Source organism: Chaetodon auriga, chromosome 22 (genome assembly GCF_051107435.1).
Source record: "Chaetodon auriga isolate fChaAug3 chromosome 22, fChaAug3.hap1, whole genome shotgun sequence".
Taxonomy (NCBI): domain Eukaryota; kingdom Metazoa; phylum Chordata; class Actinopteri; order Chaetodontiformes; family Chaetodontidae; genus Chaetodon; species Chaetodon auriga.
Genome location: NC_135095.1, coordinates 12287225 through 12312750, shown reverse-complemented (window position 1 = coordinate 12312750; position 25526 = coordinate 12287225). Strand labels below are relative to the sequence as shown.

The 25526-nt window shown below is 42.9% G+C and overlaps 1 protein-coding gene across 1 annotated transcript in view; it reads right to left on the bottom strand.

Moving 5' to 3' along the window:
• exoc4 (exocyst complex component 4) overlaps nt 1-25526 on the bottom strand; it is a 112045-nt gene that overhangs the window by 65122 nt on the left and 21397 nt on the right. The window contains exons 9-11 of the mRNA XM_076722315.1: nt 20162-20307; nt 19880-19968; nt 6940-7036 (exon numbers count right to left, since the gene is read on the bottom strand). Of these exons, the coding sequence (XP_076578430.1) occupies nt 6940-7036; nt 19880-19968; nt 20162-20307 (332 nt within the window). The remainder of the gene's footprint in view (nt 1-6939; nt 7037-19879; nt 19969-20161; nt 20308-25526) is intronic.

Below are 25526 nucleotides of genomic sequence, written 5' to 3'. Positions count from 1 at the left end.
CTAAGAGCCTTTCTATTCCTCCGTATTTTCTTTCTTCTTCTTCGAACTTATCTTGCTCTATTCTCATCCCACCTGTCTGTTGGTTTCTTTTATCATCTATTCCTTTGTGTTTTTCTTTCATTGCCTCCCATCTGCTCTCTTCTCTCTGTTGTTGGTTTCTTTCTTCTAGCTTCTTTATCTCTCCCTCTCTCCCTGACCTTTCCAGTGTAAAATCCTCTCTCCACTTGATTCCCAGTTTTTAATGGGTGTGGGTTAGACGGAGGGAGAGAGGAAGGGTGCTATTTACTGAGGAAAATCCTCCTGAACGAGTGTGAAAAGATTAGAAAAGAGAGCAAGGGCTGGTAGAGCAAAGCAGTACGTGCATGTACGTGTGAGTAAGACTTAAGACATTGAGCCTCTGCGCAGACACCCCTTTGAGATAGACGGCAGATGTTATTGTTGAAGGAAAACTGTAGTCGTCACAGGTAATTATGAAGCTGCCGCCTGACTAAATGAAGGTTAGGGTTCAACCACAAATTATTTTTGCCATTTTCAGTTCTGCCAGCGTGGTGAGTTGCATGTCTGAAACAGGTCATGCACATGATAACTCAGTGGGCAACTACAAACAGCGGTCTTGTCACAAAATGATCTCAACAAGGACTTTTTTTTTTTGATCAAACAAATGCAGCTGCAACGAGTTTTGATCCTGCGCTGTAGTTCGTTCCCTCTTCCTGGCAATGTGGCCGTTTTGCTGCCTAATAAACTGCCTAGTGGATCAACATCATAAAAGACTGTGTAATTGCAGAACTTAAATGGATCATAAACGTCTGAGTAATGGGCGCCATTTTCCATGTTGCAGTGGAGAGTGTATGGACAGTGACTACTGCAGCACTACTTTAACAGAGAAAGCAATACTCAAACGTGTTTTTCTGTTTGCTCATCATTAGTAAACAATAAAAAATGGAGGCATATGGAAACAACTAGGCTATCTTAGTAACAGCCTGATCCATCATCCATCATGCCATCCTCTCGTATTGCATTAACTATTGATGGTACACTGGATCAGATATTTGTTTCACACTTGATATGGACTTATAAACAGAACGCACGGCTCACAAGAGTGCACCGTGTGCACGAAGAGAAAAAATAATCATACCACAAAATCACCATAATGATCTTTTTACACAGGTTGTGCTTCCATTGCTTAATTAGTGACTGGATTTGATTAGCAAGGCAAATATGTCTTCACAGGTAATAATTATAATTCTGAATGAGTTAACACATTTTTAATTTTCAGTTAAAGTAAATCAGCACAGCAAGGTCTTCATAAAAAATGCCAGATTTCAAAATGTCAATAGGAATGTGTAAAATCCAAAATGTTAAAAAAGGCCATCCCCTTGGAACGCTGTGATTGGGAACAGTTCAGGCAAAACTGAACTTTAAAAACACTTTTTAAAAACTTCTTTAAAAATGTACTCAATTTCACCTCTAACTCTTGCTCTTTCTGTTTGTCTTGGTCTGTGTGTGCCGCTCAGGAGGGGAGTTAATGAGAGTGTGAAATTAGTGCAGAATGGTGGCGTCTTTCGTTTTCACCACAGGCAACAGCGGTGGGAGGCAGAGCCCTTCTGTCCTCTTCCTGTCATCTAGCTTTCTATCCGCTCCTCATTCCTTTCATCGCTTGCTCCATTGTCCTTCCCTCTCTGCTTCCCCCGAGCAATCTCTGTCAATCTCCAACCTTCTGACTCTTTTTCCCTCCCTTTGCACTCCCTCACTCCACCACGGACACAGTGGAACCAAACTCGAGTAGAATTCAACTATCTGCACATCAACATGAGTACTTTTTAATTAGCTGAGGCTGTGAGTGCATACGAAGAGCTCTGTACTCAACTGACTGTTAAACAGCTGTGATCAATCAAGTACATCTACCAATCTGATATTATCTGAAGACCAGCAGGACAATTCTAAGCTTTCTTTATGTTTTGGTACACCAAGACAAATGATGACATCCACTCACATATATACAAAAGGGCTTTGAGTCCTATTGGTGATGATAACACTTGATGAACTCATTAACTCAGCTATGGCAGCAACCCTGCTGGACCTTTGGCTTTAATTGCACACACAAAAAAACACACACTGCCACACAAACAAAGACACAGCAGACATCTACAGGTATGGCCATGCATGGTCCTTCTGTAGATGGTGAACAGGGAGAGATTAGGGGCACGCTGAAGCTTTTCAAAATGCCAACCTCGTCCGGAGCAAGGGGTGTAAATACCACCCAAATGTCAGCAGGAGACCCCACAAGTCAAACTAAATTGGCTGCTACATGCACAAACACTCCCCTATGTCTGCCCCATATTGTGTGTGCCTCTTTAAAGACATGCATTCTAAACTCTCACACATCAGGTCGCATTGCAATACCTGTGAGGGCAGAACCAGCCTTATTCATGCACTCACTGTAAGCCCGAGCCCTGCTGAGCCTAAACAGACATGACGCAAAGATTCAGGCATCTTTAGCCTCGTCAGAATAAAACTCAAGCATATTTGTTGGGGGGAGACAATACATGACAAACAAAGACTGACTCAACAATCAGGACGACCCATCCTTATATTGTTTGCATTTGCTTTTGGAAGGCACGTGCCCTGGGGCGATATAAATATAGACGGAAAGGCAGACGTTAGCGACCGTGTGCTCATTACAATACATCCATTTTCAGACGTTGAGCCAGGGCTAGGTTGTAGGAGCAGCAGACTAACCAAGGTAGCCCAGATGTCCTCCTCCCAAGCCACCTCCTCCAGCTCTTCCTGAGCATGCCCGAGGCTTTCCAGGACCAGGTGGGACATGTAATCCCTCCAACATATTCTGGATCACAGATGCTGATATACAATTCTGTTCACTCTTCACTCTGCTTCTAGACGTTCTGTCCAAAGCACAGTAGGTAACAAGCCACAAACCTGGTGACGCCCAATTCCCAAATGCACTGGACTGACGACAGAGAATAGAGATGCAGCTCTCACAAGGGTTATATGTGAACTTGAAAGCTCATGAGAGTGGTGCTGTCAACCAATATTTTCCTCAGTATTTCCCAATACTGTGAGCTCCTATTACCACCTCATAGCCAACCAGTTCAGTTAAAGTCTCTGTCCATGTCTGATCGGAGATGTGTAATATACTGTATGTAGTAAATACTTTGAGGGAAGTGTAGTTTTAGGTGAAATGGAAGTTCCTGTGAATAATTTCCAGTGAGAAACACGCTGTCTTCACTTAGAGACTATTTTCACAGAGGACTGATGGCAAGTGCAAGATCAATATCAACAAAACTAACAAGATATGAATCAAATATAGATGTAGCTGTGAAGAAGCTACAAATTCTAAAACATGGATGCACTGTATTATGTATTAATATTACTAATGTATCTTTGAAAATAAAAAATGTGCATTGGCCAACGCCAATGATCTCAGAATGCCAGATATCGGCCTGATGAATCGGCCTACCGCTCCTTTACATGCCTTAGTCTGGCTCTCTGTGAGTTACTTGGCTTCACTGAACATTACATACGTTCTTAATTACAAGCCAATCAGATGCAACATCATCTGAGTGGGGCTTAATATGACGTAAGATGAAATGGTAATACCCAGAGGGAAATTAGATTAATGAGCCAGCAGAAAGTGATAGTCAGTGAGGCGAAAGATAAAACGTAATCACACAAGTAGAATAGAATAAGAAGCTTATAGCCTTACTTTTAGAGCTGAACAAATTCCAAATAGTGTGAAAAAGTTGTGGAAATTATTACAGAAGCTCTTTAAGTGACCTGATGGGTCATTACACGAGCTGTTGACACGCTTTAACCCTCTCTGGAGCAGGCCAGCTGTGCAACGGAGGTTATCATCGCGATCTATTCCAATTAAAAGTATACCAACTTTGTGATACAACAAAGTCAAGCCAACAGATCACTGGATACCAGCCTCAAGATCGAATCCATCTTATCCACCTTGTTGCAGCATCGCAACACAATATTTTGCTGAAAATCACATGAGTGAGTAACCAATGGAAAGAAGAACACAATCATATAAAAATTTCAGAGGGTGTGAAACCAGATACAAACAAAGATTTGAAAAACATACACTGAAAGACAAAATAAAGTACACTTGATTTTAGGGAAGAGAAAGAAATATGCCACAATCAAAACATTAGGACCATGTTGTGTCATTCGCCCACACAAACCACTGATTTCCAGTGCTGCAACCCCCGACTGCTTTTGTCATTACAGCTGCCATGAGTTGCATGGCTGGCTGCAGGAGGTGTAGCGATCCATCAGCGGCGTGCCAGTGCTTTACCATTAGAAAACCATCTGCAAGAAACAGCGCTCCATTGGCACTATAAGTCTAGAGAGGGCAGGTTGGTGGGAGGGAGTGAAAGAAGAGAGAGCCCAGTGTGCAAGGCAGTTTGGTGTGATTGATATGAACCATTACAGACAACACAGGAGAGGTTGGCAGAAAGCTAGTCACCGTTTTATTTTTGGTCATTTGTTCAGACAAAAGCTTGGCTGGACCCACAGTGAGCTGGGGTTGAACATCAGCGTGTGTTTGTGTGTGTGTGTGTGTGTGTGTGTGTGAGAGAGAAGGAAAGTGTGTGTGAGAGAGAAGGAAAGTGTGTAAGAGGGAGGGACTGAGAGACAGACTCAAGGCCGAGGCATCGATAAAGGGACATGAACACACAGGCAACCACCTGCACGTGCACACGAGCATCTATCAATCAAACAAAAGGCAATATGACAACTGACAGTGCAGCTCAGGTTAGTTGGGATGGGATGATGAGCAGAATGGATCTGACAGATGAAGCTGATCTTCTATGATTCTATACTGTTCAGTCGTCGGTCCAAGGTTCTACGGTCAGGTTATAACAGAGTTGTACCAAAGCTTCATTCATAATGTTGACACTCAAATTCGAAAATCAATAATCAAATGTTGACAGCTTTTCCGATTCATTCTGTTTAAACCTGGTAGTTGCAGATAAAGAAAAGATAATCTGCAGACTTAGATTACTGTGGCGGCTGCATAGGATTGTTTCCAATGCGTGTGATCTGATTTCAAGACCAGACTGCTGTAAAGTCAGAATTTACTGAATGCCTGCCTGGGTGTATTTATGTTGATGACACAGATGAGTTATATTCATCAAAGAAAGTTGACTTAATAAAAAGACTGACTTGTTTGATGACTTGAATTATTCAAATTAAGGATTCGAAGCTTTAACCAAAAACAGAAGCTTTAAATGTAAAAAACGGCAGTCTGTACAGTCCTAGGGTACACATAATTTAAACTTAAACAAAATCATTTAAAAAAAAATCTCTTTTGTCTGTACTGACTTTTTTCCAACTGGCCTCTCTTCACTGACTGTAGAATTAAAGAAACTTTGTCGAGCCAAACAGCAAACAACAGCAAAGCAAGTTAGCTGCCTCGTAATACAGTTACTGCCCAGATGGCCTCTGAGAAGCTACAGCTCTCCACTGGCTGAGAATTCAAGACACTTTCACTGTCAAAACATCTGTTAACCTGCCCGCTTTATACAAGTGTTTGCCAAAAAGGCACACTTATCCGACATCTATGTGTTAAAAACATGCCCCGTGGTGTAAAAATTGTAGAAAAGTATGCCAAACACCATAGTATGGAAGTTGGAAACATCACTGTTTAATGGATCCTAGAAGGTAATGTATCACTGCATGGAGGCCAATTCAATTAAACTGCCTCACGATTAGATTTACACAACTCGCCTGGGACCACAGCGCTGTATAGAAAAGTACCAGACATACAGAACATTACCACAAAGACAACCCTTCACAATACTCAAATTTAATGGGAAATAAAAGCGAGGGTGGTAGTCGATCCCAATTCCTGGATGGTATCAACAAAACATTTTGAACTGAAAGTAGACTATATTACATCAGGTTTGATTTACGACGTCCCACGAAACATTAAAAAGGCTGAAATCGATAGATGGTCACTAAGAGGCTATGTAATATAATTAGTTTACATTTTACTGGTATTGAGTCATGTCCCAGCCTTCGTGTGTCTTGAGTGGCTTGGCCATCCCTCTCCGACGGACCAGTATGACACTATTGGTCCTTTCACACATGCACCTCATAAAATTAATGGAATCTGCCGAGCCTGTTCCGGTAAAGACAGCAGGTTCTGTCACTTACATTAATATGATCCAACTAAGTCACATGTTGAAGAGAGGTGAACTGGTGATAAAAATGGCAGCCATAGCAGCAGCGTAGTGGTTTTGTCCACACAATATAACAAAATAAAACTTAAGCGATAGTATTACTACGCTTCAAGTTATTAATTCATCTACAGTAGAGGCCCAAACAGGTACAACCAAACGTGAGACCAGACCCAGGACAGGTATGTGCATTTTATACAGTCAATCAGGTCCTAGTGGGGTCCCTTGGATCCACTTCTTGGAGTGGATCCTAGAAGCACCAGTTGTTTTGACAACTTGTAAATAAACATGAATGTCAGTCAGCTTTAAAATCAGTGCTAATCGGGTCTGTGTCCCCCAGCTGGGTTCGAGTCCCACATTTCTCAGTTGTGCATGAGTTCGAGTCCCAGCATTCAGATAATAGACGGGTCTGATTTGCTTCCTGGAAGTAAAATTGCAGGGTCTTTTTGGACCTGTGAAGACCTCTTGTCTACAGAAAAATAGTGTTAAATTAACAAAAACTGCTTGAAGTTATGATTTGCTTATCATTTAATTTATTCTATCCTCACTTGTGACTCCGCTCCACTTCAGCTCTTTCTCATACAGTAAGCCCCGTCTCATTTCAGATGAGCGACTGTGGACTCCTTGCTGTTTTGTGCTGCTGGTCACATTCCCGGTAAACTAAAAACACATCTTGAAACCACATTCAAATGAATTCCTGGCTGGATGTTGGGTGTATCACTCAGTGCTGTACCTGAGAAGAGGCTGGAAGATCACAGTGATGTTCCTCGCTCCTGGTTTACACACAAACTTCATTTCTCCCCCTTCAATGAGGTTGTCATCGGCACCACCTGGAACACAGGAGACAGGACTCCATCAAACATGTCAAAGCAGACATCCAGACATCGTACTGTTGTTGCAGTGGTGCTTAAACTGCACAGTATGTAAAAGGGTATGTGCGAATCATATTTAAGATGACATTTCGCTCCATAAATCAATATTTTTGTCAAAAAACGCATAAATTATTCTGCAATATTGTTAAATATTTAAATATTTAATCAGCAGCCCTAATAAGCACATCACTCAAATCAGTGCAGCTCGCCATCGCCAATCTAAATGCATCCCACGTGCTCATACTCCTCCATGCCCCTGCGTCACTGCATGGGCGAACCCCACAGCTAACAGGGTTAATCAGAAAATCATTGCCATGTAAAATGCCCAAAGAAGGAGCGGGGGAGTTAAAGTGAGGGGGGAGATCATAGGGGAGAGAAAGAACACTGAACCTCATTACCTCCACTCATCCTGAAGTAATCAATATAATTGATGGAGGAGAAATTGCCGCTCATTGTCAATACAGCAAACTGCGAAGCAGAAGGATTGACTGTCTGTCTGTCTGTCTGTCTGTCTGTCTGTCTGTCTGTCTGTCTGTGCATATGTAAAGGTTTTGAAAGAATGTGCATGAGACTGGAAGAGACTGGAAAATCATACAATGCAATAAATAACCTTCTAGATTCAAAACCAAGAGAGTCTGATGGATGAACAATTAAGCTCTATGTGTGGGGAAAAAGTCTGCTTCCAAGACTTTAGGACTCAACACACTTCAGGAGGAGTCAGGAGTAAGTTAAGTGGAAACAGTGGACAGAAATCAAACAAGACGGTGATCCTAGCTACTCTGACAGGGCTTTGAAATGGGCAAAGGTGTGTGAGCACGTGTGCTCTGAACTGGTGAGATTTCAGTTTGGCACAAAGCCTTGCACTGCTGTTTTCTTCTGTTTCATTTCCATGTCCTATACGCTCTTGCAAAGCTTGTGTGATAAAACACAAAAGACACTTCGCCATAGTGCGAAAGCCCGTTCCGCATTACCTGTGCAGCCTGCCTAGCCTTGCATTCAAATGCATATCAACCCATTGTTCCCTGTGCCCCGGCTCCATAATACATTTCTAATGGAACAAGTTTCATTTGAAAAGTATGGGAGACAACACTCGCCGTATTTTCATTAAAATGACAAGGGGAGCTTTCATTCCATCCAAAACTTTCACATCAGGGGTTTCTGATTCTGATCTGTTGCCATGAAATCTGCCTGCACGGTACGCCCACATTCGCGTTGCTAAGTGGAGACAGAGATGAGGTCCAATTCACTCAAACTCTCTCTTTCTCCATCTCTCCATCCATTCATCCTTCCTTTGGTGCCAATTCAATTAAGACTCAATTACAGGCTCCTAAACAAAGCTGCCGCCAACGCACTCTCTTGCTCACCCTCCCTCATATTCTCTCTCTCTCTCTCTCTCTCTCTCTCTCTCTCTCTCTCCACCATCAACGTGGAAAGAGCTAGCTAAACTTTTGTTTCCTCGCCATCGACTTGCAAACACTCAAGTTCCCATGAATAACATCAACATGTCACTGACTCCTGAGGAAGTTAGCGTTACTTGTCTGCTCCAAGAGCCACATCTAACCGGCAACTACACACACACACACACACACACACACACACACACACACACACACACACACAAACACACACCAAATTGACTACCATGTATGTATTCCCAATGACAGTGACCAATTTAATTTCATGCTCTAAACATCTGCATCCGTGTCAGACAAAGGAGCGAGGAAGAGACCTCATTGATCCATGGGGTCTGGGACCAGCTGCCAACAGGGCATAGCACTGATGAATATTAAATAGGCCTGCATTAATATGCATAGGATTCTTCAGAGTTGTCTAGACGTGACAGGGTGGCTCCGCTTTCAGGTCAGGGTGCCACCAAACTGCTGCCAGCCCTCTCTCCACATAATGTATAAAAGTGGCATTTCGTTGGCGAGAGCTTGTGTGTTTGCGTGTGTGCTTGAGTCTACTGTTCGTTAGTGTTGTTTGGACGAACGTCTGCGAATTTGTGTCCCTCGGTGTGTGGTCTGATCCAGGATTAGTGGGAGGGGTGTGTGGAGGTGTGGTGCTCAGTGGGACGGCAACCGAAAGCTGGAAAGGAAGAAGTGACACATTCTAATGTGGCCAAATCTGCCTGAAATCCCCCTTGAGGACCACTACTCCATCTGCAACACACAAACCTACGCAGACATACAGTAACACACAACTTCCATCAATACAAAAATGCAAGGATTAAAGCGGTACAAACAGACAGATACAGGTATGGCACGGCTTTAAACACACAACAAGCAAATAGACACACACTTGTGCGTGTGCCAACACAGACAGCCTAAAACAAACGGATCAACCTAAACTACACAGATACCATATGCTCACACACACACACACACACACACAGTGACACCCATCCAGCCCCCTGTGGTGCCTTAGCATGCGCTCCCCAGCCCACATGTAATCAAGTCAGGCAGTGACTTAGTGAAATTGCATTAGCTACACTTTCCTGGGTTTGATGAGAAACAGGTTTGATCCTGTGATGAATTCTGGCCTTGCCCAGATTTAGGCAGGGGAAGAATGAACGTGTGATGCCTTCTTTAACACACTGCAGCGTCCCCCCGGGACCACTGTGTTTCTGTATGCATCCGCAAGTATGTCAGAGAGGGCGAGATGAGGAAATCCAGACAGACGGGCTGAGGAACGGTCATAATCCCTAATTTACAACTGGTCTGAATCTGCTTTGTGTCGACAATCTAAGTTTGGGTGCCTGTATGGAAAAAAAGGACTGGCAAACACAGTCACATAATTCCCTATTTGACAGTGCACGCATGAACATGTACTACCACACAAATAGAGATAGATGATAACAATATGTGGGTTTAATGTGGAGTTTCTTCTTTATTTACTGACTTTATATAGTGCGATGATGTTATGGTAATAAGGACAATGTTAAATTTGCCCATATCAATCATCCTTACACTCAACACACAACGTATAAACTGGGTTTGTTCGCATCTGATAGAATCGCCATTCAGTTCATAGCCAGTGTGCCAAGCCAGGTTTGTGTTTCTGTCAACTCAAGAGGATCAAAGATACCTGTGATCGCTCGGGTTAGATCCTGATTGGGACTGGCAGGAGGGCGACTGGATGATTGGTGTAATTGACTCATAATCATGTCTCACACACACACGCACACACACGCTCACACAAGGTGGGCTCACAGAAGTGAAAACAATTGGTTGTGCTGCTCAAGACAGCACCAGCAACATCAGAATACAAAAACACTCGGACAAGCATGTTTGGACAGAATCTTTCAAGTGCGCCTGTGACACTATCCAAGCTGAAGTTTGACTGGGAGCATTCAGCAATATCTGCGCCCCCGTTGGCCTGTAACAGTCGAGCGAGGCAGTGCTCGTCCTTTGATTGAGCCCCTTAACCGGAGTCGTTAGCCAGCACTGCACATTTCAAGCTAAATTGTGCAAATAGAAAGCGCCATATAGTATAATCCAATTTTCAACCTCAATGGCCTCATTTGTCTGTAGCTGTTATGATATGAAAATGACTGATCAATTCAATTTGCTTGTAAAAGAATCAGACTGGCAGTCAGCTACATATCCACAGTTGAAACCTGCTGATCTAATAAGAACGATTTCCGTGTCAATAATGTATGACTCTCTGGTCAATTCCAGGCAACCCATTCCACTCAGACTGTCTTCATGTCTGATTGGGTCTTAATGAGAGCCTTCTATTATTAAAATTAATTTGATGGGATGATATCTGCTGCTCCACCTTCCAGGAGACCAAATCCACCCCTCAGCTGAGAATAAACGGTATAAATAAGTGATAGTATAAATAAATTCAGGTGTAAATTGAGTTGGATTAATTATTAAAAGTGTCACTGTGGCACACAATGCATCTCGGTGGTCTTGAGTTTAATGAATGCACATCTGTCAGTGGTATGACAACAATGCACTCACTCCGACAGCAGAATGAATATTAATTGCGCAGAATGTCTCTTTTGAGACACGAGGAAGAGCCATCCCAAATGAGGGACAGTTTGGAAGTCCCTTCAGTTGGAAACGTATGCTGTTTGTCCTTCAAACTTCAGCAAACACAGTGCAGTTTCAAACTGTGGCAATGTTGGAAAATAAGACTTGATTTCTTTATCTAACATGTTGAATTACTGACTGACTGACTGACTGACTGACTGACTGGTTCATGCTAGCAGTACAAAAAACTCCCACAGTGCAAAGACATGCAGGATTCTTAGAGGCACACCTGAATTGTAACTGCAAAATCAGTTAATTTCAGTGGAAACCCTGCAATCAATTCAACTTCAGTGAACACTGAGATGAATATTTGTAATGTTAACCAACTGAAAACCATCATGTGAGTGCTGACAACCTGAGAATTCCAGCAGTCACGATATCACCAAACTCTGAACACCTCAGAGGATGCACAATTCATTTCACTCTGCCACTTCCTGATATGCCTCTTACCCACCTCTGCCCAATTCATGCTGGAATTGGATAAAATTTGAAAACGTCTTTTTGTCAATCATAAGGCAGCAACACCAGGCCTTATATCTTAAACTGGTGCACAAACACCAGCAGGAATAATGTGACAAAAACGGACATTGTTAATATAAACTTTCGTCCTTTGGAGGGATAAATATCATAGGTGATAACATGGTCTCTAAAAATAAAAACAGATTTTTTTTTTTTTTTTTAACTGCACCTATTAATAGAAACTGTCCAGCCAAGAGCACATTTCTGTTAGCTTTTGAGGAAACTGAGCATTTCCATGCTGATTCCAATCATCAGAGGTTTAAAAACACTCTTGACTGTCATGGCCTCTTGAATCTGTCAACCATAATTTGGCTGAGTACATGCATGTGAGGGTGAGTGTGCGCATACAAAGAAGTAATCGGTAGGAAAACCACATGTTGTCACATCATTGATTGGACCCAGCAGGGAATCAAGACAGCACATGGCAAACGTTCTTCTATAGCGGAAGAACCTGTTGCATGCTGGGAAAGCAAGAGGTGTGTGTTGTTTATCCGTCTGGCTACCAGCGCTGCTGCTACGGTACAGGTGGCAAGGTCTCTACAGCCCAACGTGTCCTTCTTCCATCCTTCCCTCCCTCTCTTTTTCATTTTCTCATCCTTCCATCTTCTCCAATCAGCAGGTCTGAGATTAAAAGTAAACACAGAGGTGACAGTCAAAGCCGCGAATGATGACAAGACCAATGCTGATTAAAATTAGCCACAGGTTGGGAAAATACACCGGGCTCTTTCCCTCTGATTAAATGTCTGCACTGTGTAAACTATGACAACCTTGTTCTCCTTCTGCTGTCCTCTGCATCCACCTTTTCTCTTCTTCCGGCCTCCATTTTCTCAGTGCATTTAAAAGCTGGAGTTGGTAACGCTGAAGAAACCAGCAAGAGTAAGCTAAATTAGCATCCAAGTATCTGAAAAAATCTCCCTTGAAAGCCACTGACCCAAAACTCATGAGCGCATACTTCCTGACGACTGTCGGAGGATGAGTCCACGAGTGAGCATTGGGGAGAGGACTTAATAATTGGGCATGTTTATTGCAGCCAGAGATACAGGATTTTATTTACTGATTGCTGTCAGGATGTAGAGAAAATATCAACATGTATAACAAAAAAGTTTCCAAAATACCCACCCCATCTTTAACGCCTGACTTATCTGTGGGTCACTTTCACCGGCGTTGCTCTAAATGACGCCTCAACGAAAATATCCACAACTTCTGGCCTTCTATGTTTTCCTATAGCTTGTATGTGTCTCATGTTTGGCACTGAGAATAATGTGCTTTTCTTGTTGCTCAGACATTTTAGTATCAAGGCCGTCATTGCACGGATGGAACAGCTGAATGAGACATGCATGCTGTGTCTAATGGGGAAGCGCTTTGGTTACTGTTAAGGCAGTAATTTTGGTTGACATCCAGTTTTACTGCTGGGCTCCTACTGAGATATTCCAGCAGGTGCTGCCGGCTTGTTTTTGGATAATCATCTATGATTCACATTTAATCTAGAAGTGGAGAGCCACAACAGCGACATGAACTGGAAAAAACAGAGTGCAATATGCAGCGCACTCGCATTAGTTCTGTCAAGACGGGTCCACAATGTCTGACCTCACGACGATTCAAACTCTAATATCAGCCTTTAAATAACCTCCTGCAATGTCTTTTCCATTATCATGTTCCTATCCTTCAGTTTCCTAACCAGGGGCTTGGTGAAGTACAATGCAGTAAAACGCTGATATTAGTTTTGCAAGCCACAGTGCGTTTTCTGCACCGTCTCCATGCTCCACTCTAATTTCAGCACCAGAGCTACTGTAATTCAATCACAGCAGATGAGAATCCAACAGTGCATTTATGTGTGCGTTTGTGCGTATATGCGTGCGTGTGTCTTGAAAAAGGAAGGGAGGGGAATCACATCTCCAATGTTTTAAGCGGTAAACCTCGCCGAAATCTGCATTCGAGCAAATTGAACATGATGAGCCCAAGCTAACACATACAAAATAACCACTGAGAACTACAGTCGGCCATCTGCAGCAGTGAGTGTGTGTGTGTGCCTTGTTTTCCACAATATGCAGAGCTGCTCCATATTTGCTTTCATGCTGAACACAAATAAAGGCTTTTCACAGTAATAGCCTGTCAGGTAGCAGAGGTACCTCGCATTTTATCTCCAAACCCAGTTATGTCGCTGCTGGAACAAAGCGATTCATAAAGGTCTGCCACCTGAGCAAGAGGGGAAACACGTCCTTTCCTGGTGACATTCTTGCGGTGTGCAGAAGTACCGACTCGATTACAACATGTCATTCAATTACAGCATGTCCTACATGTCATAACTTGGCATGCATACTTTCCGTAGCATTGACACACACACACCCACTTCTGGGCAGTATAAAAGCCCTCATCAGTCATTGATATGACATGTGCCTTTGCTACATCACTCAGCATCGTGGGTAATAATTCTATTAGGAATAACGGCCATTTGAAGGAGACTCTTAAAAACAGAAACTGTGAACCTGATGATATTCTGCATATAGAGGAAAATATTAACTTGTTAGTCGCTCTTTGCTGTGGAAAAAGTCAATAAAAAGGAGGTCTTGTGAAACATATTTCCCAAATGTTCCTTCATAAGTTTCTCAGAAACTTAGGACATAACTGTGACTTATTAGCGGATATAATATTACCTCCTTTGTATAATCTACGGCTATTGAATTCAATCTGTTGCACAATGAGGAGCAAAAATGTAAACAAGTTTTGGAAGCGAGACATTTGGGTTTATTCAAAGCGGGAAATCATTTTTATTTTACAGCAGAGAAGATGTAATTTAGAATGGTTTAGATTGAGTTTAGAACGGCCCGAGGACTTTATAAAGCAGTTTAAACAGAAATCCATCTCCATAGTCAAGTATTATTTTCACTTCTACACGAGAACGAGGCGTCCTGGAGGTAAAAAGTGGCGCGAGTACATATTTCATGTCGTCTTTCTTACTGACATTTACTTATGGTGGGACCATACCGACCTACAAAATGTCACTTACTTTCACATGATTTGATTTGGTTATGATCGGTTATTGAGCTGTAAATGAGTCCTCCATGTTGAGACACCCACGCATGGACACACAAACACAAATCTATTAAAATGTCACTCTCCTGGTAGCAAAGAGCAAGAGAAAGTTAACGCCGAAAAACAAAGATGAGCAAGAAAGATCAAAACTCGACAGAGCATCAGCGCACGAGCAAAAAGTGGAGAGAAGGGAAAAAAATGAGAAGCATCAATCGCAGCTAAGCAGCTGTCTTCAGCATTTCAGTGCCGTGATCCGATAATAATCATTGACTTTTTCACCGACAGAGCTCTATCTAAGGTTCCCATTTTGAATATGATAAATCATGATTGCAAGTTCAGCAGAAGTCAGGTATTGATCACGCCAAAAGACGAGCGAACAGCCGTTACCTTTGAATTCTGACAACAAAAGAAGAGAGTGAGTGATTGGAAAGAGAACAACTGAAAAGGCAAATCAGTGATTTTACAATAAAAAACAGAGAGTGGGGAAGTCATCTGAACGTGGCAGCGGGGGCCAGACTCTCCCCTCAACATTAAGATATTCCACCCCCAGTAATCACAATCCCAGTTTGGCCAAATTGTATCACATCACACATCACTTGGCAGGAACATGCTGCTTCTGCTACTTCGCGTTACGAGCACACACGCACACACACACACAGTTCTGTGAACACGTGGTTATCAACATCTGCTATCCCCACCCACCTGATATCCCACCCACCATCACCTCCACCCGCTTCTCCCACAAGACGCTTTTCCATTTGCACCTCTTCTCCCTCCCCTCCCCGCTGGGGTGTACAAATCAGGTTGACAAGGAACACCACTTCAGGTCGCCCACAGCCGTCACTCTCCCCCTGTTCCTCCCCCTCTCAAGGGGACATGATGCTATTATACATAAACAAGAAGCTTCTAATACAGCACAGGCTTTTCTCTTTCCACCTCAGACCGAGCATTGTGATGTAAAGGGGCGGGCAGAGAGAGAGAGAGAGCGAGAGAGAGAGAGAGAGAGAGAGAGAGAGAGAGAGAGAGAGAGAGAGAGAGAGAGAGAGCTGTTTGTAACTAGATTGGACTCAGCCAGACTATTCTTTTTGTTTGCTGGACACCTTGCGAGCAACTCTATTTGAATATCAAAAGGGAAACAGGGAATGTGTGAAATAGATTTGGAACCGAGTTGATTATGAACACATCTTAAGAGGTCAGAGTTGGGAAAGGAGGTTTATGTACGTGCCTGCAGGAGGAGGGGGAAGTCTGAAGTGTGTATGTTTGTTTACTTGCATATCCGGGGCAAGCGCGTGGTGATAGGCAGGATTTGTGTACGGCTGTCACTTTCTGGGGGGAGGAGGCTGTCACTTCAAACGTACCCCGGGGCAAGGCAATATCGCAAGGAACACGATGAACGGCCGTGACACAAAGAGAAATACATTTCTTTTTTAAAAAAAAGGCTGTAAATGCTTTACTGACTCGGCTTGGTGCAAGACTGCAGTAGTTACTGGGATATATTCACACTTCACCTCCCAGATGACCACTGGGGCACTCCGAGTCACCCGCCGCCTATACACGCGATCGAGAGGCAATAAAAAAAGCAGAGGGCGAGGATGTAAAAGTCTAGTGGCTGGGAGACATGCAGAGCAATATGGGGGCATGGTAACACATCTATAGCAGGGAAAATTGTTATTTTCATAATTTATTCATGGGGAACGTGATTGAATCTGGAGGCTCTGTGATTCTGGAGTAGTGGTTTGCAGAGGATACAAAACACATCCGCGAACACTACATACACATTTATACAGACGGCTGAGGATCGGCTGCATATATGAACACTACAGTCTCACTACATACATTCACAACACACATTCCAGATGTGGCCACATATGGAGCCGTAATAGAGTCTTTAGATGAAGCATCGGATTAATTGAAGCGTACCAGACGTGTTTCAGTGGAGAAGGCAAGCAATTAAGTCCCTCCCCCCTGTGTGTTTGCATGCGTGTGCGTGAGGCATGTGAATATGCGCCCGTGTGCATGTGTGTAATGATATATGGCGGCTCCTTACAACACTCAGGAGACATAAATTACAGATATTACAGATTAATTTCAAACCCATTAGAGATATATGACCATGGAGAGCTTACAAAATCATCACATGTTCTATTCAAACACAGCTGCTCGGATTCTTATTTAAATATCTGATAACTTGAACACAGATACGTGACATACTGCGACCTCTCTGATATGAAAATGTATTTGATGTCGGTACGAACAACCCCGATTCCAAGACAGTTATTATTACTACACGGGCTCACGAACACTTCATGAAAGTGCTGCTGGTAAACATTTTACACAACGTCCCAACTTTATTTTTTGAATGGGGGTTGTAGTATCCTTCACAAAAGTACTAAAAGCAGCAAATACAGTGAAGGCTTCTCCAAAAACTACAGAAACATCTGCAGCTCGGACTTCGTAATCTATTTAGCGCATGGCCATTTTCCTCCTTTGTTAACGGTGCATAGCTGGATTTAAAATGAACAATCAAAGTCTTATTTCCTAGGCTGCATTGGTGAGCATCTGAGTTAATAACTATATTGACTTGAAGCAGACCGTTGAGAAAAGAAGAGTTTAGGAAACTCCAAGTAGAGAGACTAAGAGACACACATGACTAAGCTTTAAGTGTTGAGTAATCCCGCAGCCAGAAGAACTCATCAACTCAATCTCTCATTCGAACTCTTTTCCTCTCTCTCCGTCCCTACAGTAAGTTTAATTTGAAGGGAGAGAAAAAGTCCCTTTCCACGCCGTCTCAATACATATTTTTCTAATTTCTTCCTTCAGAAATCTCTTAATGGCTTCTTCGCTGGACCCTGATGAAAACAATGACTTTTAACCTTCCTCCACCCCCCCCTCCTTCCCTCCATCCGTCTTTCCCCTCCCTCCATCACAGCCGACTTATTTCACTTTCTAAATGATTTCTTACTCCTTCAATCTCTTTGCAGCCATTCAGGCCCCGGCCTGGGCTTGTGGCCGGTGCTACGCATTGTGACAGGTGAAATGAAAGCCCAGAGAAATCTCATCTTCTTATAAACGCTCCGAGGCATTCAGCCAGTCAAAAAAAATATTTTTTCCTCTTTCTTTCTGAGGCGCCGACAGATGGAAGAAAAAGAAGAAGAAGAAAAAAAAAAAAGTGAGCCGTTATTTGAAGACCATTTGGGGTTTTCCTTTATCCACAGTTAATCAATGCTGTTCTTTTTGTGGCAGGCAGAGCTAAGCCAGTACATTTTGCATACATTTACAGACTAGCTACTGTATGAGTGCTAGTTCTCTTTGACTGCAGCCTGCATTGAAATGTCTTCTAGAATCGTTCGTGAAGTCAGTCCTTGGCTTATTTTTAAGTTGAAACCTAAAGAAATCTAATTAACATTCCATTATTTAAAAACTTGACCCTCAATACTCATAATTAGTTATACAGATATTGTCAAAGGCTCATTTTTGCATGTGTTGAGTAGAAGCCTCTGCAGACTGAAAGCACTTCACTGTTATCGTCTCGTTCCATCTGCTACCTTTTCTATTTTATCCAAACAATGTCAATGAAGAGCTTGGTGTGAGAAAGGGAATGGTAGCAGACAAACAGCGCTGTCAGGCGCTGCTGATTGAAACCTCAAGGTCACAGGCAGAGAAGCAGAGAGCCAGGGAGAGAGAGGGAAACAGAAGAAGTATAGGAGCAGTAGAACAGCTTAGACTCTCCAGGGTCTGGCTGTGCAGCTCGCTCACTGTGTGTGTGTGTGTGTGTGTGTGTGTGTGTGTGTGTGTGTGTGTGTGTGAGTGAGAGGTTTTCAAGGCCTCTCCCTGTAGGCGGATTCTGCAAAGTCACCCTGCTCTCTGCCTCTCGTCAATCTCTTTCTCCATCGCCGTCTCCCTCTCCACACTCCTGTTGTCTGCCTTTTTCCTGAGTGTAACTTCTTGACCCGCAACATGCCCTTCCCATCTCCACCGCACCTTTTGTTTTTACTGCTACTCCCTAATCCCTCCACCACTCGGTGGCCGGATCCTTCAACACCCCTGCCTCCGCCTTCTCTCCAACCCCTGTTTTTCTTCATAATCTCTCTCCCTGTGTATCTATCTGCACTCACCCATCATTTCTGTCTGTTCAATAAGCTTGTAGGTCTTTGTTATATCTCCTCAGATGTCCTCTGTCTCCTTACTCACCCTGTAAACCTCTAACCTCCCTCCCTTCCCTCTTGTTCACCCGACCTCAACCTTCGCGATGTGTTCCTGCTGCTCTTTTCTCTCCCACACACACACACACACTGTCAAACCTGCTCAAATTATTCTTCTTTCTGTCATATTTTCCCTTTTCCTTACTGTCATGTCAATACTTTTCACACCTTCTGCTCTGTCATTTCTCTTTTTCTTCCTTCTTCTCACTATCCTTTCACCCAACTTCATCTCACGTCTCTATTCCAGCTGTTCAGCCTTCTGCAGCCCCACTCTGGTTAACTCCACTCAGAGATGGGCAGCATTTCAATTAAACACATTTAAAATACATATTTAATTACTTTTGAGTATTTTGTCATGTGTATTATGATGGCAATAACACGTATAATTTGTGCTAAAATACTTTCAGAGGTTTTATTTGTGTATTTAAGAAAAATTGTGCTAAATTCTCAGTCTTACTGCCCTCTGAAAGAACGAGTGCATTGCCGCCGTTCAGTCCCTCCAGTTGCATTTCAATTGGCTGTTCACTCAGTCAGTCAGCTCCACTTTACACTGACAGAAACTACCCTTCATGCATCCCTGAACTTGCAGCCTCCCACCTCCAAGACATCCTGATTGGCCAACAAATCTATGAAGTGGGAAATTAGCAGACCTCATCTTTTCAATGCAAGGGGATTAAGGTCAGACCCATGTTGAGGCGATTTACTTTTGTATTTTACATTTCGTTTTGATATATTTGATGGGGGGGCGGCACGGTGGCGCAAATTCACCTTAGGTGTGAGTGTGAGTGTGAATGGCTGTCTCTATATGTTGCCCTGCAATCGACTGGTGACCGGTTCAGGGTGTACGCCTCTCGCCCGTTGACAGCTGATAGGCTCCAGCCCCCCCGCAACCCCGAAAGATGAATGAATGTATGGCCAGTATTTGTAACAAGATACTCTGGGATGTATTTGTTCCCATCTCTGTCTCCGCTCTCCATTCCTCAGTCCATCCCTCCATCCCCCCTCCTCACCTTGTAATTCTCCACTCTTGCTGTAGAGTTCTCGCCTCTGCTCTCTCAAGTAGGCACTCATGCTGATGGCATGGGAAGAAGATTCAAACCTGCAAAACACACACAGGGTTCAACAAGTAAGCAGACGACGCAACAGTAACACATTCAACAGAACAGGAAACAAAAAAATTGGTCTGAGATGTTAAACAGACCAATGGACTTTGGACTTTAGGAAAGTCTATTCTTTTATTTTTCTTATATTTGGACTGGCACAAAGCAGAGAACAAAGTGTGTGATCCTTACTTGAAGAGCGACTGCTTGGCACGCTGTGGTTTTTTCTTTGCAAAAAAGGCAGCAAACTCGCTGCCAGTGCTGGCATAGGAGAGCTGAGCCGACGGCTCCGTGGCGCTGCGGCTGTTCTTCACATCCAGATACTCCATAAGCAGAACCTAAACAACACGCAGAGCACTAAGTGAAAAGCTTAAAACAGAAGAATTGAGGTATAAGAAGTACATCAGTACTATGTTAAATTGGAGAGGGGTCATGGTGCAGTAAGTCTAATGGACTCAGCTGCTAAGTTTGCGAGCGCTGATTCATTGTCTGTCTGCATTAAATCAGTGCATGAAACACAGAGATGAACTGAAACAGAGAAAACAAGATCCATTTCCAGAATATCACAAATACTACTACCACCAGCAGTAGGCCGAATAACACAAGATGTGATATTTGAATGCACAAATTATCAATTAACACCTTCGATAATGTTAGATGGAGTACTCAAGCCTAATAATGACTTTAAAGCTCCCACTCACAGTCATATCCTGTAAGCGCTGCTCTGTTCACTTAGCAACTTATTCATGAGTACCATTTCTACCCATAAGGCCTTTGGACAGCAGGTCTGCTTATAGATTATAAAAGAAATATACCAACATTTACATTGATTTACATCAGATTAAGCTCCATTTCTGTGGAGTTCACTACAAAAAAAAGCTGAAAACATGAAGCACTCATGGTCAGGTTAAAAAATTATTGTAGTGTGGAGCCGCTAAAACCCAGTAAGCTTCCCATGCTGCTTGTTTTCAGCTTCAGCCGAGTTTTTACTGAATTATTCTTCTGTTTTCATATCACGTTTAATGTAAAATTGCAATTAAAAAAATGCCTTGTTCAGCAGAGATGCATATCTAGCAGATCAGCAGTGGACATCCCTTGCGGTGGGTTTTGTATTTAGCTTGGTTTGTAGCATTACAATGAGCCACGATTTATGGCAATACACCGTCTAATAAGCCCATCCTGAAAAACAAACGAAAATCCAAACTTTGAGGCAGGAAAAGGCGAGTGACAGGACTGGGTGCTGTAAATATTCTTGCCCTCCATTTCCCTCATCTGTCTGCATGATCTATGGTGAAATCCATCAATGTCTGATCATGCTTCATGAAAATCTTATCAACTTCTAACAATAGCTGAGGACAAGCACATTGAATCTCTGGCCAGACAGAGAAAGTTAACTTCCTCCACTCTATCATTCTATCTGCACATTCCCTCTGTTGCTTTCATTGGCTCTCATTTTTCAAAATCTCTTCGTGTTTCATCTCTCATTTCTCATATTTCTATTTTCTCTCTGTTGCTCGGTCTACCTCTGTTCATCGTCCCCTTTCTGTCTCCTGCCCTTCTTCAATCCTCTCTGTGTGAATACATATGTTCTAAAATAGCCTCCCATATCTAATAGCTTCATAATTTAGCAGGGCCATTTAGCCCGTGTGTGTCTAATTCTGAGGCGCAGTGTGGGTCAGCCCAGAATGGGACAGGAGTAATGGCCAAGCAGATGGAGATCCATCCCGACCATAATGATGTAATTAACACAGCGGAGAGCCCCCCAACCCCCACCCCCCCAAGTCACGCATGGGAAAGCCTTCACATGCGAGCACCGATGTTAACTCAAGTGCTCACATGTGCATGTGTATCCATGAAAAAAAAAAAACGCATAGGCTGGTAGCTTTATGTTGAAAAACTGAGTCACAGCGATGATCGGTTTCAGCGGTTTTGATGGATTACAACAAAAATCAAGTCAAATTTTTCTAAAAAAAACAAAACAAAAAAAACCCCACTAACACGAGCACTTTTCTCACTTCAAATGCTTCTGACAAAGTTAAATGTTTGGTGTCATAGAAAAAATGCTCATGTACATACACAAATTAAACATGTAAACACAATCTTCCACCACATGTATAATTACTCTCTAACACACTTCCCCACATCACAGGCAGCGCTGGAGGCCACATCACACACAGCCTCTCCAACTGGCAACACCAGGTCCACTTGCCACTAGCCTCATGCTGCAGCTAATCCTATCAGTGTATTAATTACTAATGATGAGCTGATGGAGCGAAACCCCCGCTTGATTGCAAGCTAACGCCCAAGTAGACTTAATGAAATGCCAGCAGTGGGCTGATGAAGGGGCTCCGACCCTACTTAAATTGCATTAGCCCAGAGACAGAGTGAACTTTGGAGGCAATTAACTGGACTGTTAGGACAGAGAGAAAGATAGAGGAAGAGAGGGATGGGAAGCGGAAAGCAACACAGAAGCAGCAAAAGGAGGAAGGGGAGATAAAGGTGGAAAAGAGTTGTGTAGAATAGAAAGAGCAAAGGATTATAGGTGAGGAACGAAGACTGAACAGAATGCTAAAGAGAAAACGGGAATGGAAAGGGAGAAGCAAGACAAAGAGACCAAGTTAAATAACCAGTTGTCGCATATTTAAGAGAAGTTAAAAAAAACAGAGCGGCTCTAGTTAAGGATCTCCTATTAATTTTGACAAGGGCACATGGCTTTAGAAGACAGCTTCACCAATCTATCTCCAATCAGCAGCAAACCACGTTTCAGAGATAATGACTCGCAAAAGTAAAGGTTTTGTTAACGTCACCTCGAATGTACAAAGCTGCCCCGATAACAAGTGCTACATTGGTCCTAACAAAGTCACTCTGTTGCAAAGCCAGCAAATGAATGCAAATGAGTGGGGGTTTTTTTTTTGTCTTGTTACAAGAGGATTGGATGACACTGACTAAATAAATCAATCTAAATCTCATTGTGCAGTGTGCAAACTAATTATCAACAATAAAAGAACGCTTTCAGGAACTGAAGACTTCGTCCTTGTTTGTCAAGAAAGTGACGTAGTTTTGTCTCTTTTTAGAAACAACAAAGTATCACAACTACAAATACATCAGAGCAACGTCTTATTTAAGTTGTGTTTATTCTTGAGATATATTATGGCTCAGTGTTAATACGAGCACTGGAGTGAGTCGTCTTCATCGCCACCCGTCCACTGCTCTCCTCAAGTATATTCCAGGGGACTTTACTGGAGAATTACAATCTACCTATGTTACAAGCAAACTACAATCACTGCAGCACTCTCCCCAGGCTGGTAATCCATTAAATGTTGCACCGTAAAGAAAACTTTACAGGTGGTGAAGGTGTAAGTCGTGATAGTCTCCCTCCAGTAAAGTTCAATGTCCTGTTATAATATGCTGTAACTGCATTTATATGGATGCAACGTTGCACCAAAGCCTCCCCTCTTCTTCCACAATGAACAAAATGCCAGATCAATGGAAAATAATCTCAGATATTTGTTTTGTTTGATACAAAAGCTATCCCTCCTGTCTACAGAAGATTGCTAACCAGTAAATAACAATTATTCATATGACCTGGATGTACCGTACTCGTCTCCACACAATGAATAAGACAAGCTCCCCTTTCTTCCTTCCTCCTCCCTCTTGCCCATCAGGTCAAGCATATGAAATCTCATTATTACTCAAGCAACAAAGAGGCCCGGATCGTATTACTGTTACCTGTGTGTGACCGTGAGGCTTGTCAGTGAGGAACACTTAAAGTGATCCTCACAGCGATACATTGAGACATATGCAAAACTACAATTAGGAGACATTAGCAACACAAAGAGATGCAGAGAGGAAGAGGTGCATCTATGGCTGCACCCAGAGCATCACATCAACTGCCTGGGTCCAGGCCTTTGAATCCGCCCACTCCACCCAGTTCAGTTGGTTCTTCAGAGTCTGTCCTCGTGACATGAAAGAGCGCTTTCTCATCTGAAAAAAGCTGGTCATCTAATGAGCGCCGTGGAGGGACTCACGATTAGCCAATCAGCACCACGGACGGGACCGATGCTGTTGTGAAGCTGTTGGAAAGCATCGTCAAAACTAGGCAGTGCTAATAAAATATAGAGCCATTAATGCGTTTCCTATTTTTCGCATCAAATGTTTTCAGAAACATCTCAAACTCGCAGTCCGTCACCCACCAGTCGGAGCTTTCATTGGTCCAATGGAGCTTTCAACAAACTCATTGGTCTACAGTTCAGTACCACTGATGACATCTGATGTAGCTGGCTCTGCTATCAGAGGATGGGAAGTGGGAATTCATGGAAATGATAATATAATGTTAGCACACTCTCTCCTACTCTCAACGCCTTTAATGTTGCCAACAGGTGGTATCAGACGGAAACATGCCTCTTTCCACATTTCCTTCTTTGTCTCGACAGTTCAGGTTGAAAATCTGACATTTAAACATCAAAGCATCCTCGTAGCAACTTCCTCAGTGTAGATGGATCTTGATGACTTGAGATAAAAACAGGATCTGCATGCTGCATTAGTCCAGTGAACTTCCTCTGAAGGTTACTGAGAGTTGACGGAGAAACAGGGGAGGGGGAAATGAAGTTGAATTCACCAAAAATCAATATTCACGGGTGAATCTGTGAAGCAGGGCATGAAAAAAAAAGGGGGTAATATGTAAAGATGTGAGACATGGAAAATGGCTCTTCACACCAGATACGAAGACTGAGCTCCTGAGTTCACATCAACTCGAGTGTTTGTGCGATTCTGGGTGCACACATGGAAAACACACAACTCTCTCAAGGGCTGCCCTGACGAAGACTCATTTCCACCACTAATGAATGTAATTCTATCAACCAAACAAACTCCTTCCACAATTGAGCAGATTGGGTCTCGTCCTATTAAAAAAGGGGCAAAGCTTCATCGAAGTCCGCCTTTGTAATTCATTTCCAGCACTCCCATTCATTTCTTCCAAATCAAATGTCCTGATGTCACCCTTTGTGTGCGTAGAAATTGTATACTCATCCTGCATCCTGTCCATTAGGGCCTAACACCTAATAAATCAGTGCAATTAAGAGAGTGCCACTCAAAGCTGTGCAGGTGAGCACTTGTCACTGGATGAATTCCGCTGTAAACTGGCTAAAATTAAAGAAATAAATATCTCTTCATTTGGACTTTCCGTGGTTCCAGCCTCTCCTTCTTATTAAGTCATGTTAAAAGCAGCCGAGACAACAATCTCAACAATTTGTTCCTTTCTCAAAGCTTTATTGAAATCGGCTGTTTTCCCACTAAATCCCTTGGCTGGTGTCTTGTCACAAAACATATTGACTGATATCCCTTGCTGCTAGCTTGAAGTTAAAGTCCAAAGTGTCCTTGGCCGTCAAAGAAAGTGTTCTTTATACACCCTGTATTGATTGTGTTCCCAAAACTTCAATAACCTTCACAAGTTCTGACAGAGCTTCAGCCACAACCACTCCCGCAGCACTGAACTACCACTAACCAGCGGGGGTTCCCACCTGCAGTGTACTGCATCTAGTCAATCTTTTGAAGGCTA